Source organism: Oryx dammah, unplaced genomic scaffold (assembly GCF_014754425.2).
Source record: "Oryx dammah isolate SB20612 unplaced genomic scaffold, SCBI_Odam_1.1 HiC_scaffold_4, whole genome shotgun sequence".
Classification (NCBI taxonomy): Eukaryota; Metazoa; Chordata; class Mammalia; order Artiodactyla; family Bovidae; genus Oryx; species Oryx dammah.
Genome location: NW_024070188.1, coordinates 79,591,542 through 79,606,640, shown reverse-complemented (window position 1 = coordinate 79,606,640; position 15,099 = coordinate 79,591,542). Strand labels below are relative to the sequence as shown.

General features: G+C 38.0%; 1 protein-coding gene across 1 annotated transcript in view; it reads right to left on the bottom strand.

Moving 5' to 3' along the window:
• The window catches only part of LOC120862679 (hydroxyacyl-coenzyme A dehydrogenase, mitochondrial-like), a 52,819-nt gene extending 39,675 nt beyond the window's left edge, over positions 1 to 13,144 (bottom strand). The window contains exon 1 of the mRNA XM_040238755.1: positions 12,500 to 13,144. Coding sequence (XP_040094689.1) covers positions 12,500 to 13,144 — 645 coding nt within the window. The remainder of the gene's footprint in view (positions 1 to 12,499) is intronic.
• Between the last annotated feature and the right edge of the window lie 1,955 nt (positions 13,145 to 15,099).

Here is a 15,099-nt window from a genome sequence, read left to right as displayed (position 1 = left end):
CTTCTTCCTTACTTTCTGGTTCACTTTGACCTTGACCTGGAAGATACCCTTCCACCAGGCAGGAATCTTCAGCAAAAGTGTTGTGCTTGGCAATAGCAGCAGTATGGTCACATGGCTATTCGGTATGAATTGCTTTTTAAAAAATATACAGAGGATAATTTATTTATATTTCCTTATTTACAAAGTGAGGGGTGAAATAAAGGAGGTCTTCATATATAGACACTGAAAAACAAACCAACAAATTCTAACCATCTTACAGCCAACAGCCAACAGCTGCCTGTTGAATGTCATATGCGTGGATAGCAGAAGTGGTCAGTGACAACGCAGCAGAAGGCAGTTCAGGTCACAAATCCAGAACAGGAAATATATTTTCATCTTGTTATTTATGACCCAGCCTTAAAGGAAAACAGATGGTAGTACTTTCAGAGCTGTTTTGCTCTTGTTTCAAATGGCTAATTCAAATCAAACATGGGATTCTATTCTTAGTCAAGGCAGCTGCTGCATTGTCTGAACTGGGCTGTTTTTCCCAACCACCTCCTCCCCCACCCCCCGCGCCCCACCCCCCCACCTCGAACAGAGTAGCCAGACAAGACCATAGTGAAGTTCCCATCACCCAGCAACCCTAAGAGAACTGCATCTAGTGAGATGTCACCACTTTCAATAAACTGGCTGCATTTTGAGTATAATCCACAACTTCCACACCCTGCACTCGAGCAGTTCACCCTGTCAAAACTATAACTTGCCCTTTGAAGGCAGTGATTTGTTCCAATTTTAGAGCCGAGTGGCCTCTCAGGGACTCCTTTAGGGTGGGGAAGATTGCAGAGATGGGAACAGAAGTCAAAGAGGGCCAGAAGAGGAAATGGAAGATGAGATGTTCCCATAAGTTGAAGGAAGAGGCGAACACTGTGGAAGTGGCTTCACCCTGGGTGGCCATATTGCCCTGTTGATTTCCTTTAGCCAAAGGCTCTTTTATAAGACTCAGTGGCAGGCAGTTGAAAAGTAAATGCTTGAATTAACTACTCTTTTAAAAAATGAATTTTTGAAAACAAAGTAATATATGTACATCATTGAAAAAATAAAGCACCTTCCAGTCTTTGGTTTTCTTTCTTCACTCTCTGAGAGAGTTCCTTAGCTCCAGCCTTCCACAGAAACCTCCTCCCTGCCATCCCATAGCCCGGGAGCAATCAGTTCAAATACTTCTGGCTATTAACTTCGGGCATTTACATCTGTATTTCTAAGAAGTACACTTATATTGTTGGTTTTTAAAATTTTAGACACTATTTCTTAATGTTCTCTGGTGATATTTGAGGATTTACCTCCCTAGAATTCCTTTCCCAACTTACCCATTCTCCAAATTGAGCTATAGTACATTTTTTGGTTAATTACCTGACAGTTTGTATATTATTACAAGTAAGTAAATATTTTTCATTGTCAAATATATGTCACAGTATTATTAGACTTCCTTTCTTGTACAAAATTTTGCTTTTTTGTGCAGTTAATTATTGCTCAGTTTTTAAATTTTCTTTTTTAATGTTCTCTATAAACTTTTTTCCTTTGATATAAAAACTTATCCAACGTATAACTATAATATTTTTCAAATAATCGAGCATGTCCAATAATCTTTTCGTATCCTTCTACTCCCTTATTCCCCCTTTCTTCTGAAAACCTTCCTTCTCCTTCTTTCTTCTTGCTCTGATCTAGGCTAGGTCTTTTGAACAGGTTTAATCTAGGCCTTTTTGTTATTTTTACTCTGTGTTGGCTCCTTTCCCCAGGATTCCATGTCCTATGATAGCATCTTAAACACAGATGCATGGGAAGTAAAACTTCTGATTCCTTGCATTCCTGAATCTATTGTTATTTTACCCTGACATTACACATATAATAGTTTGACATGGCAGTGATAATAAGAAACTAAGATTAATGAACTTGAAGTCATACCAATAGAAACCTAAAACTATAAAACTTCTATAAGAAAACATAGGAGGAAGTCTTTATGATCTTGGGGTTAGTTGAAGATTGCTGAGATATATCACTAAAAGCACGATCCATTAAAACACTGAATTTTACCAAAATAAAAAACTTTGACTCCTTCATAACAGTAGGAAAATAAAAGTCACAGACTGGAAGAAAATATTTGCAAACCACATATCTGATAAAGAACTTGTAAGTAGAATATATTGTTAGCTTAATTAAACAAGAAAGCCATTAAGCTGAGTTGGTCTCAATGCCTTAGCAGCCTACATAAGCAAACCAAAACCTAAGCCTATAAATGCCTCAAGGTTAAGAAATCAACACCTAAGAACTACCAGTTACAAACAACCAACTAACCTTTTTCCAAATGAGGCAAATGCTTAACCATTGTCTCATCAAGTAATTTCATGGCTTTGCTTCTGCTCTTTCTCTGTAAGGCTATACCCTTGCTCTTATTGATGGAATATTCCTAAGCACTTCACATTTGGCATCACCTGATTTAAATAGGTTTTTGCTTAAGTAAACCCTTAAAATGTTTAGTATGCTTTAGTTCATCTTTTCACTGTTCTGGTGCTGTAAGTGGAGAGCCCTGATGGCCTCCAGGAGCAACAAGCATAGAGCAGGCATAAGAAAGTCCCTGCGCCCTTTGTGCCCACTGTTCTCTTCCTGCTCTTGAAGATCACAGTAAGTCCTTTTCAGATATTTGTGCTACTGAACACAGGTTTGTGCCTGATGCGCAGTGAGACCGAAGAAACCAAAATGTTAGAGTTTGGAGCAAGGAAAGGTTTATTGCAGAGCCATGAAAGGAGAATGGGTGGCTTGTGCTCAAAACTTCTTAACTCCCCAGTGAGTTTGGAGAAGTTTTTTAAAAAAATCATTTATTTATTTATTTTTGAAGGATAATTGCTTTATAATATTGTGTTGGTTTCTGCTGTATATCAACATGAATCAGCCATGAATCAATAGGTATACATATGTCTCTTTCCTCTTGAACCTCCCTCCCACCTCCTACTCCATCCCACCCTGCCTCTAGATTGTTACAGAGCCCCAGTTTGAGTTCCCTGAGTCATACAGCACATTCCCACTGGCTCTCTATTTTTACATATGTTAGTGTATATATTTCCACTCTACTCTCTCCATTTGTCTCACTCTTTCTTCCCTGCACCCCACCCCATGTCCATAAGTCTGTTCTCTGTGTCTGCGTCTCCATTATTGCACTGCAAATAGGTTCATCAGTACCATCTTTCTAGATTCCATGTATATGCCTTAATATATGATATTTGTTTTTCTCTTTCATTTTGTATAATAGGATCTAGGTTCATCCACCTTATTAGCACTGACTCAAATTCATTGCTTTTCATGGCTGAGTAATATTCCATTGTATATATGTATCACAGTTTCTTTATCTATACTTCTATCAGTGGACATCTAGGTTGCTTCCATGTCCTAGAGTTGCAGTGAACATTGGGGTACATGTGTCTTTTTCAATTATGGTTTTCTCAGGGTATAGGCTCAGTGGTGGGATTGTTGGGTCATATGTTAGTTTTATTCCTAGTTTTTTAAAGGAATCTCCATATTGTCTTCCATAGTGGCTGTATCAATTTACATTCCCACCAACAGTGCAAGAGGGTTTCCTTTTCTGGGGGGAGAAGTTTTTACAGGCAAAATTTGGGGTGAGGGCTATAAGGTGTGTGACTTTCTTCTCATTGGTTGGAGGTGAGCTAAAAGGGTTGTGCTCCAAGAATCTTGCATTCAGCCTGAAGTCACCATCCTTGACCTGGATGGGGGCCTTCGTTCCAACAGAAGGACTCAAAGATATTGTTGTATATATTCCTTGAAGAGAAACCAGGACCCTGTCTCGAGGCTGCACTTTTATTTCTTGGCTGCTCTTCCCTTGTTCCTGCATTCACTCCATTCCTTGATTAGCAGCCTTTTGAATCTGCCCTTTGGAGCTCAGGGAAGAAGGCTGAAATTTTTTCCCTGAAAATAAGAAATGGAGGACACAGAAAGGATTTGTGCCTATGAGGGTCCCACAGAGTCATTTGGTTTCACTTGAGCCCCACAGATTTTGAGCTCTCAGACTTTATATGCACATTTCTTTTTCTGAACAGCATCCAAGATTGAGCTGCATCTAACTTAAAATGTACTTGGCCCAGTGTTAGGCCTCAGGTAATCAAAACTTTGTTTCAAGGGGGGGCAAAAAAAAAAAAAAGAGAGAGAATATGGGTTCCTATGAGTACAAAGTCTCTGAGACTCCTCCACCTGGGACTCTGGCTAACTATCTGTATAAAAATTGTGGCTCCACTTGTGTTTGAACAAGTAGATTAAACTTACTGAAGATAATCTTAATTACAGTAGCCACAGTAGGAGACTTTTAACCTAGATAAGCTTATCAATTTACTTGATGCCCTAGAGAAACAGGGATCTTAGCCAAGAATTCAATGTAAAGGGTAAAGAGAAAAATGTTTTTTCTCCTCTACAGTTTCTGGTGACCAAGATGGGACCTGCTGAGACATCCCACTTGCTCTGGAGCTTGCAGATGGAATCTGAGGAAAACTGGCAGAAGCTGGTGAAGGGTAAGAACTTTTATGAAAGTCGGATGTTTCAAATCTCTGTCTATAGGGCCTGGTTGAGAGAGGAAGGTAAAATTTCATGTTGTCCTTTTCTTTTCAAATTCAGACTCCTGACACTTGTTTTTGGAGTATCTTTTGGTTATAGGTTCTTTCCCTCCCAAGGAGGGCTATTTTTTCTTCTTTGTATGGTTTGATGTCTTTAGAACTTGACTTTCTTCCATTTGTGGTTAGTATCCTGTGAACTGTTGCCCATCTCATGGGAACTAGCTAAATCATGCCTCCTTTTGGTTCTCTTTAGCAGTGGTTCTGGATCTTGGGGAGGCTGCATCTTTTGCACCCTCTTAGGTAATGCTTCTTGTATCCATGGATAAGCCTTACTTGGTTTGGTTTTGAGTCACTTAATAGGTATACCTTTTTTTTTTTTTTTAAAGAAAAAATGTTCAATACTGCCAGGAATAGTTACTGTTTGTCCCAAGTAAAACCTGGTAAAAAGATATTTGAAAGATTTTTTAAACATGAATTCTATGGGCAGAAGTTGGGCAAACTGGAAACTGATATTCAAAGTTTGATAGAAAAATTTTAAAGGCCTTTTCACCTAACTTAGAATGAAATTACATGCCCACAAGGGGAAAACAAAACAAAACCATTGAAGAAGAATTTACTTTTGAAGCCATTGTGGAACAATTTACTGAAGCATTCCAAAGACACATAACTCTAAATCTAGAACACAGAAATCTTTTGATTTCCATCTTAGATGGAATTCTTTTATGTTATATATAAGCAAATTGAAGATAATATAGTTCAATGGGTGGGACAATTCCTTGATATCATCCTGGTTGCAACTCAATTCTCTGAGGAATTAAAAACAACTGTACTTGCCTTCCCACTCCAGTACTCTTGCCTGGAGAATCCCATGGACAGAGGAGCCTGGTGGGCTGCAGTCCATGGGGTCGCTAAGAGTCGGACACGACTGAGCGACTTCACTTTCACTTTTCACTTTCATGCATTGGAGAAGGAAATGGCGACCCACTCCAGTGTTCTTGCCTGGAGAATCCCAGGGATGGGGGAGCCTGGTGGGCTGCGTCTCTGGGGTCACATAGAGTCGGACACGACTGAAGCGACTTAGCAGCAGTAGCAGCAGCAGTACTTGCCTTACAAATGGACTAACTCTATAGAAGAACAGAACTGTAGCTCTAGGAGCAATTCAAAGCTCACCTATCCTTTTTACCAATCCCCAAACATCCCGTATTCATCTCAAAGGTCTGCAGATATTGTAAAAAAGGTCTTGACTTAGGAAACAAAAGTCCTTTTGGAGGAACTTACATCCTTTCTCTGTGCCTTTGAGGTGTAAATGTTCTACCAGGTCTTCTCTAAGAATCAAGAGCCATCTCTTTGAAATGCAAACTTCTGTGGGGGTAATTTTTATCAGAAGGAAAAAGGAAGCTATCTGGAAACTAGGTGAATAAAATTGTTAAAAATCTTCTCCACAAATATTAGTAGAAAGCTTAAGCCTTTTGAGCAGGAAACTTCAAATTATTTTCATCTTCCTGAAACATAATTCAGATCCAAATGTTCTTTTATAAACTAGTGAGTTTTGCATTATTGTACTTGTCTCATGACTAAAATTTTAAAATGAAATCTGTAGGATCTCTATTTGAGTCTGTCTTTATGTTTATGTATGTCTATATAGGTATGTTATAGATCTGTGATTTTTCTACCCGTGGATAGTGTTTCCAAAATTTGTAAAAGAGCTCTATTTAATCGGCTTAAGGAAAAATAAACATGTATAAATTAAGTATTCCCTCTGAATTATAGAAAATAACTCAAATGACTTTCAAGTTCTCATGATTTGGAATAATCTTTAGCAAATAAAAACTGGTTTAGGTGTTGCTTTAATTAAAATAGCCATGTCTTCAGAGTTATCAAGATTAAATATAATGCAGACATGAAACTTTTGTTCTACTTGGATTTCCCAAAAGTCAGATAAGCTCATGTTATGTGTTATAAAGTTTGTCAGCAAGAAAAATTACTTATGATGATGGTGGTTTACTGTCTCATGAAATTTTTATGAGTAACCCAAATGTAATTGTTAAGAATAAGAAATTTAAATAAGAGTAAATAAAATAAACGTTCATTTAAAAACTTTACAATAATAATTATGTTTTATAGTATCTTTACATAAAAATAGTTTCCAAAATCTTTTTGGTAACTTGAAACATTAAAGTTATATTAAGTTAAATAAAGCATATTCATTGGATATCTAGATTGTTTCCAAATAAAATAAAATACTGAAGCATTAATTACTGAACATAAGTTAATCTACTTTTGGTATTTTGTTAGAGGAATTTAACATATTTTTGTTTCTGACAGCCAAGAATTATAATCAATACATGTAATTAAAACTTCTAGAAATAAAAAGGATGAAAGGAAGTAACTATGTATGAAAAATACATAAGAAAAGTAGAACACATTTTTTGGATAAGCCAAGGTATAAACGGCATGTTGTTGTTAAGGTAAAAAATCATTTTGCCCTAAGTAGGATGACTGGTTGTTCCAGATTAAGAAGGAGGAAAAAATATAGGACAATAACCTGAATGAATATAAAAAGGTTATAGAAGATTTATGGAAAAGGAGTCTTGGAAAAGAAATTTTATGAATGATCAAGATGGCTAAGATTGGGTTAGATTTGTTTAAGTATTTTAAGAATGAGTCTTAATATAAAAATATCCTGGTACAAAAAAAAAAAATATCCTGGTACAAAATTAGAATTTGGTTGTCTCTGTGTTAAAAGAACAGTTTATTTGGACTATTGGTCTGCTCTTGACAGTGATTCTGAAAGAGTTTTTCTTTACCCTTTGAGTAGTCTGCTTGAAAAGCATAGATTTTGAATGTCTTACCAAAATAATTTTTCTAGGCTTCATACCATCTTTATCAAGACTTGGATTACTTGCGAGAACTGAGTTTTCTCAATATTAAGAGAAAAAAAAATTTTTTTTTTAACAACCATATAACCTTCTGTATTTGCCTTTAAGATCTTCTACTGTCACTTTTGGAGAAGGCAATGGCACCCCACTCTAGTACTCTTGCCTGGAAAAATCCTGTGGATGGAGGAGCTTGATAGGCTGCAGTCCATGGGTTTGCTAAGAGTCGGGCACAACTGAGTGACATCACTTTCACTTTTTACCTTGATGCATTGGAGAAGGAAATGGCAACCCACTCCAGTGTTCTTGCCTGGAGAATCCCAGGTACGGGGGAGTCTGGTGGGCTGCTGTCTATGGGGTCGCACAGAGTCGGACACAACTGAGGCAACATAGCAGCAGCAGCAGCAGCAGCAGCAGCAGCACTGTCATTTTGGTTAAATAAATAATTGAGTCTTATTTTATAATTACCTGTGGTTTTACATAATCAAATATAAAAGCCTTTTGCCATTTTGACAACTTCCCCAATTTTGACAACTTCATTATATTCTAAATGGAATCTTTTTGACAATAAACTAACTTTGAGAATTCCTGGGGGGGTCCCTGAGGAATCTCAAAGGATTTGTGTCTTACCTTGTGTAAGACAGATATTGAACTGATTAGGTTTATTTGGTATGTTAAGTTATTAACATACCAAAGAGGCATTATCAAATAAGTGATGATAAACCTCAGGTTATATGTGTACAGATATATGTTACTAATATAGATACTCCAGAAATTGCAGTTCATAGAAACTGGTCAATACTCTCATTGTTCAGTTGTTATTTTAAACTGTCGTATGCTATAGAAATAACTATAGTTTTATATCAAACTCTCATCATATGTTTAAGCATTGCTGTGTTTTTAGAAGTTTTTTGTAGACAGTTATTGTTTTATTTTCATGCTTTTATAGAAGACTGTTTTCAGAGAGATTTATTGAAAGGACTCTGCTAAATATCCTAGAATACAGATTTCTGATAACTTTATGATCATATCGCTGAACTGGGTAATAATTTCTAGAACCTTATAGGAAAAACTAGATTCAAGTACAAGAATTAATAACCATGGATTGACTGAACAGATAAGGATGATTGTAAGTTTTCATGAGTTTTAGTTAGAAAGATTGCTGTTTCTTTAATGTTTTGGCTTTCTAAGTTTAAGGAAATCTTTTCCTCTTTTCTCTTAATCTATCTATGAATTATAGTAGTTTGGCATATATACTTTTGTTAATAGAATTGAAACATTTATTTTTTTCCCCAACCTGATCCCTCCTCTATTTTTTTAAAAAATTTGTTTATTTATTTTAATTGGAGGCTAATTGCTTTACAATATTGTAGTGGTTTTTGGCATACACTGACATGAATCAGCCATGGGTGTACATGTGTCCCCCATCCTGAACCCCTCTTCCCACCTCCCTCCCCATCCCTTCCCTCAGGGCAGTCCCAGTGCACTGGCTTTGAGTGCCCTGTTTCATGCATCAAACTTGGACTGGTGATCTATTTCACATATGGTAATGTACATATTTCAATGCTATTCTCGCAAATCATCCCACCCTCGCCTTCTCCCGCAGAGTCCAAAAGTCTTCTTTATATCTGTGTCTCTTTAGCTGTCTCGCATATAGGGTCATCGTTACCATCTTTCTAAATTCCATATATATGTGTTAATATGCTGTATTGATGTTTTTTTTTCTGACTTACTCCACTCTGTATAATAGGCTCCAGTTTCATTCACCTCATTAGTACTGATTCAAATGTGTTCTTTTTAATTGCTGAGTAATATTCCATTGTGTATACCTACAAGACCTTTTAGAACTAACACCCCAAATAGATGTCCTTTTCATTATAGGGGACTGGAAAGTGAAAGTAGGAAGTCAAGAAGCACCTGGAGTAATAGGCAAATTTGGCCTTGGAGTACGGAATGAAGCAGGGCAAAGACTAATAGAGTTTTGCCAAGAGAATGCACTGGTCATAGCAAACACCCTCTTCCTTGAAATTATCCATACTTTAACTCTGTGTGTGTGTGTGTGTGTGATTTGTGTATCATACATGTTTGTCTCCCCCAGTGGACTATAAGCTCTATAAAAACAGGGATATTGTGATATTATATTCCCAAAATTGTCCTTCCAAGACAGCAACCATCTTTCCCTGATCACAACACATAACTACAAAGTTTAGTTTATATGTTCTTTGGAGCAACCAAATTCTTAGATGAGACTTCCTTTCCCCACTAATTATATCCACAACAGAAAGGGAAACATATGTGAACTTTTTCTCTCCTCTCCAGGTCATTGATTTTTTTTTTTTCCTGGTTATACCTAAATCAACTACTGCCCTCTCCCTAAGCCTAGCACTGTGTCAAGTAAGAACTAAATATCTCTTGAATAAATCCCTCTCCCCAAGAAACAACCTCTTATATATATTTTCCAGTAATCAGTATCCTCCAGATGGTCTAAAATATTGATGGGGCTAACCACTGGCCACAGTTCTTTTTTAGAGCAGCTTCCTTCCACAGGGACTCCTAAAGTCCCTTCCCACAGCACAGCCAGGGGACCCAGGAACTGAAAAAACAGAGAACCCTACTTAAAAGTAGGAAAATTCTGAAAGAGATGGGAATACCAGACCACCTAACCTGCCTGTTGAGTAATCTGTATGCAGGTCAGGAAGCAACAGTTAGAACTGGACATGGAACAACAGACTGGTTCCAAATAGGAAAAGGAGTACGTCAAGGCTGTATATTGTCACCCTGCTTATTTAACTTCTATGCAGAGTACATCATGAGAAATGCTGGACTGGAAGAAACACAAGCTGGAGTCAAGATTGCCGGGAGAAATATCAATAACCTCAGATATGCAGACGACACCACCCTTATGGGCAGAAAGTGAAGAGGAACTAAAAAGCCTCTTGATTAAAGTGAAAGAGGAGAGTGAAAAAGTTGGCTTAAAGCTCAACATTCAGAAAACGAAGATCATGGCATCTGGTCCCATCGCTTCATGGGAAATAGATGGGGAAACAGTGTCAGACTTTATTTTTATGGGCTCCAAAATCACTGCAGATGGTGACTGCAGCCATGAAATTAAAAGACGCTTACTCCTTGGGAGAAAAGTTATGACCAACCTAGATAGCATATTCAAAAGCAGAGACATTACTTTGTCGACTAAGGTCCGTCTAGTCAAGGGTATGGTTTTTCCTGTGGCCATGTATGGATGTGAGAGTTGGACTGTGAAGAAGGCTGAGCACCGAAGAATTGATGCTTTTGAACTGTGGTGTTGGAGGACTCTTGAGAGTCCCTTGGACTGCAAGGAGATCCAAACAGTCTATTCTGAAGGAGATCAACCCTGGGATTTCTTTGGAAGGAATGATGCTAAAGCTGAAACTCCAGTACTTTGGCCACCTCATGGGAAGAGTTGACTCATTGGAAAAGACTCTGATGCTGGGAGGGATTGGGGGCAGGAGGAGAAGGGGATGACAGAGGATGAGATGGCTGGATGGTATCACTGACTCGATGGACGTGAGTCTGAGTGAACTCCGGGAGTTGGTGATGGACAGGGAGGCCTGGAGTGCTGAGATTCATGGCGTCTCAAAGAGTCGGACACGACTGAGCGACTGAACTGAACTGAACTGAACTGAATATTCCATTGTGTATATGTAACACAGCTTTCTTATCCATTCACCTGCCAATGGACATCTAGGTTGATTACGTGTCCTGCTATTGTAAACCATGCTACAATGAACATTGGGGTACACATGTCTCTTTCAATTCTGGTTTCCTCAGTGTGTATGCCCAGCAGTGGGATTGCTTGGTTGTATGGCAGTTTGAGTTCCAATTTTTTAAGGAATCTCCACACTGTTCTCCATAGTGACTGTACTAGGTTGCATTCCCACCAACAGTGTAAGAGGGTTCCCTTTTCTCTGCACCCTCTCCAGTATTTACTGTTTGTAGACTTTGCCATTCTGATCAGTATGAGATGGTACCTTATTATGGTTTTGATTTGCATTTCTCTGATAATGAGTGATGTTGAGCATCTTTTCATGTGTTTGTTAGCCATCTGCATGTCCTCTTTGGAGAAATGTCTGTTTAGTTCTTTGGCCCATTTTTTGATTGGATCGTTTCTTTTTCTTGTATTGAGCTGCATGAGCTTCTTGTATATTTTTTGAGATTAATTCTTTGTCAGTTGCTTCATTTGCTATTATTTTCTCCCATTCTGAAGGCTGTCTTTTCACCTTGCTTATAGTTTCCTTCGTTGGGCAAAAGCTTTTAGGTTTAATTAGGTCCCATTTGTTTATTTTTGCTTTTATTTCCTTTACTTTGGGAGGTGGGTCGTAGAGGATACTGCTGTGATTTATGTCAGAGAGTGCCTTGCCTATGTTTTCCTCTAGGAGTTTTATAGTTTCTGATCTTATGTTTAATCTTTAATCCATTTTGAGTTTATTTTTGTGTATGGTGTTAGAAAGTGTTCTAGTTTCATTCTTTTACAGTTGGTTGACCAGTTTTCCCAGCACCACTTGTTAAAGAGATTGTCTTTTCTCCATTGTATATTCTTGCCTTCTTTTTCAAAGATAAGGTGTCCATAGGTGCATGGATATATCTCTGTGCTTTCTATTTTGTTCCATTGATCTATATTTTTGTCTTTGTGCCAGTACCATACTATCTTGATGACTGTTGCTTTGTAATATATTCTGAAGTCAGTCAGGTTGATTCCTCCAGTTCCATTCTTCATCGTCAAGATTGCTTTGGCTTTTAGAGGTTTTCTGTATTTCTATACAAGTTGTGAAATTATTTGTTCTAGTTCTCTGAAAAATACCATTGGTAGCTTGATAGGGATTGCATTGAATCTATAGATTGCTTTGGGTAGTATACTCATTTTCACTATATTGATTCTTCCAATCCATGAACATGGTATATTTCTCCATCTATTTGTGTCATCTTTGATTCTTTCATCAGTGTTTTATAGTTTTCTATATATAGGTCTTTTGTTTCTTTAGGTAAATATATTCCTACGTATTTTATTCTGTTGCAAGCAACAGGATGCTTTCCCAGCACTTTGCTGAGGACTAGCAGAGATTCAAAGGTCTTCTGGCTGGTCATTGGTGTTTTAATGACCTCCACAAGCTTCATCAAAGGCACTGGGTTGAAGAAATGGAGCCCGGTGAATTGGTCCTGTCTGTTGGTGGAGTTGGCTAAGCTTGTGATCTGCAACGAAGAAGTGTTGCTGGCAAAGACTGTGTGTTCCACAGCAAACTTGTCTAGCCTCTTGAAGAGCTCATTCATCACCTGTAGATTCTCTACAGTGGCCTCCACCACCAGGTCTGTGCTGTGGACCACGGATGCTGCGTCCACGCTGGGCGATATGCTGCTCAGGGTCTTTGCCACAAATTTATCAGCACTCTTGGGGTTTTCTGCAAACTTCTTGGCCACTTTCTGAAGAGTTTCCTCAATACCCTTTCTAGATTTTGCCAGGATGTCCTCTGTTTGGTCCACCAGCACTACTGTGTGGTCAGTTGCTGCAGCAACCTGGGCAATTCTGGAGCCCATCAGCCCACCGTTGATGACCATCACATGCTTGACAAGGATTTTATTTGCCAAGGCTGTGGCGGTGGAGGAGGAGGACATGGAATGCATGAATTGCCTAGTTATGAAAGCCATAGTGTAGATGGTGAAGGCAGCAACAGGGACAAGACCTGGCAGAGAATGATTCCTCTTCTCTTAATCTATCTACGAATTATAGTAGTTTGGCATATATATTTTGTTAACAGAATTGAAACATTTATTTTTTCCCCTTCCTGATCCCTCTAGAATTCAAGAAATTATTGAATATTCTTATTTCCAGGGTAATATAGTTATTTGCATAAGTTTAATAAGAACTTGTTTTACTTGTAACAGGACACAATTAGAAACACTGATTACATTACTAAGACTTTGACTGGAATGTCTTCTCTGTAAATGATGTGCATAAAATCACATATATACAGATAGTTTAAAGGAACTAAGGTTGAATTTCTGGAAACAATAAAAACCCCTGGAAAACTAGTTTACAGAATTCCAAGCCTTACAAAGTGAGGAAGAAAGGTCACTTCCTGGAAGCCCTAAAACTCTCAGGATATTTTGGGGACCTTGAGAAAAGTGGAATTAACCCAAATTTCTCTATCTGTATCTCTCTATAGAGATCACAGGCAAAGTCTGATAGTGTTCTGGGCTTGGCTTCTTAGCCTCAAGAGATTTTAAGAGTCCAGTTTGAGATTCCTCATGAAAAGTTCCAGCAAAGATGATTTAAACAAAGTCTATAGGGTCAATCACTATTTTTGCTTCACTTATGCAAATAGTCAGGTCAAGTTTAAAACAAATTAGTCTCACTATGAGTATCTGATAGAAATGATGGTGATCGTACAGAAAAGAAAATTAAGTGTCGGTAGGAAACTATAGCATAGTCTTGTGGATATTAAACTCTGGTCCTATTAATTGTTTTGTCATATACCTGTACACCAAACTAGATTCTGAATTATTCTAATTTCCTCAAATATTTGGCTATGACTCTCCAAGCTAATGTGTCTGACTTTTCTCCCACCCTTTGATTTGGAATCACTAAGAACAATATTTGCCCTTGAATTTTGTTGGGAAGGGCTGTACAAGGTCCTCCTTACTATTCAGACTGCAGTCAGACTTGAACCTTGTGTCTGCACTGCCCAATTACAAATGGCTTCTCCAGATTCTTGGACTTATATACCAGCTAGAGATCTAATATTAAATTTGACTAGAGATGTTCTTCTTCAGAGGCAGATGGCATCTTGAGGTAGACAGCTTTCCAAAGATCTCAGAGCAAGATTTTCATCTTCAATATGAAACCTTTATTTCTTTTTGCCTTTTCCCAATGTGTGCTTTCTCTTTGTCAATGCTTGGGCAGAAAATATACCTTAACTCTGAATTATCCTTGAATCTATTGCTAAGGCCACATCTGTACAACAGAAGTCACTAGACTTTCTTGCTAAGGTGGTTTTAGATGATCAGATTGCTTTAGATTACTTACTGACTGAACAAGGAGGAGTCTGTGCTGCGGCAGGTATCACCTGCTGTGCCTGCATCAACACCTCTGGTACTGTAGCAAAATACAAGAAATTAACAAACACACCATTTGGCTAAATCAAGTTCACACTCCTTCAGGTATATTTCCTGATTTATTTGATAATGAACTGATTTGGTTCATAAGGCCTTCTGGCTAAGAGTAGTAATTCAGTCTGTTAGTTTTATTCTCCTGATAGTCATTATTGTAGGCTCTCTGGTGCATGGTATTCTCTCAAGGGTCTTAAATACCCATTTGCAGCCATCAGCAGTGAATCAGATGATCTCTCTGTGCCTGGACAAACAGAAACAAGATGAACAGCAAAGACAATTTTTCCATGAATCTGACATTATAACCTATGAGTTTCATGATGAGACAAAAACAACCCTGATGGTGAGTGGGAATGTTGCTAATAACAAATTTTTGGTCAATTTCTCATGTATGCAAAGATGTTCAAAATGGAGGAATTATTAAATAAAGTGAACAAGGAGGCCATTAGATTGAGGTGCTTCTAATACCTTAGCAACCTATGTAAGCAAACCAA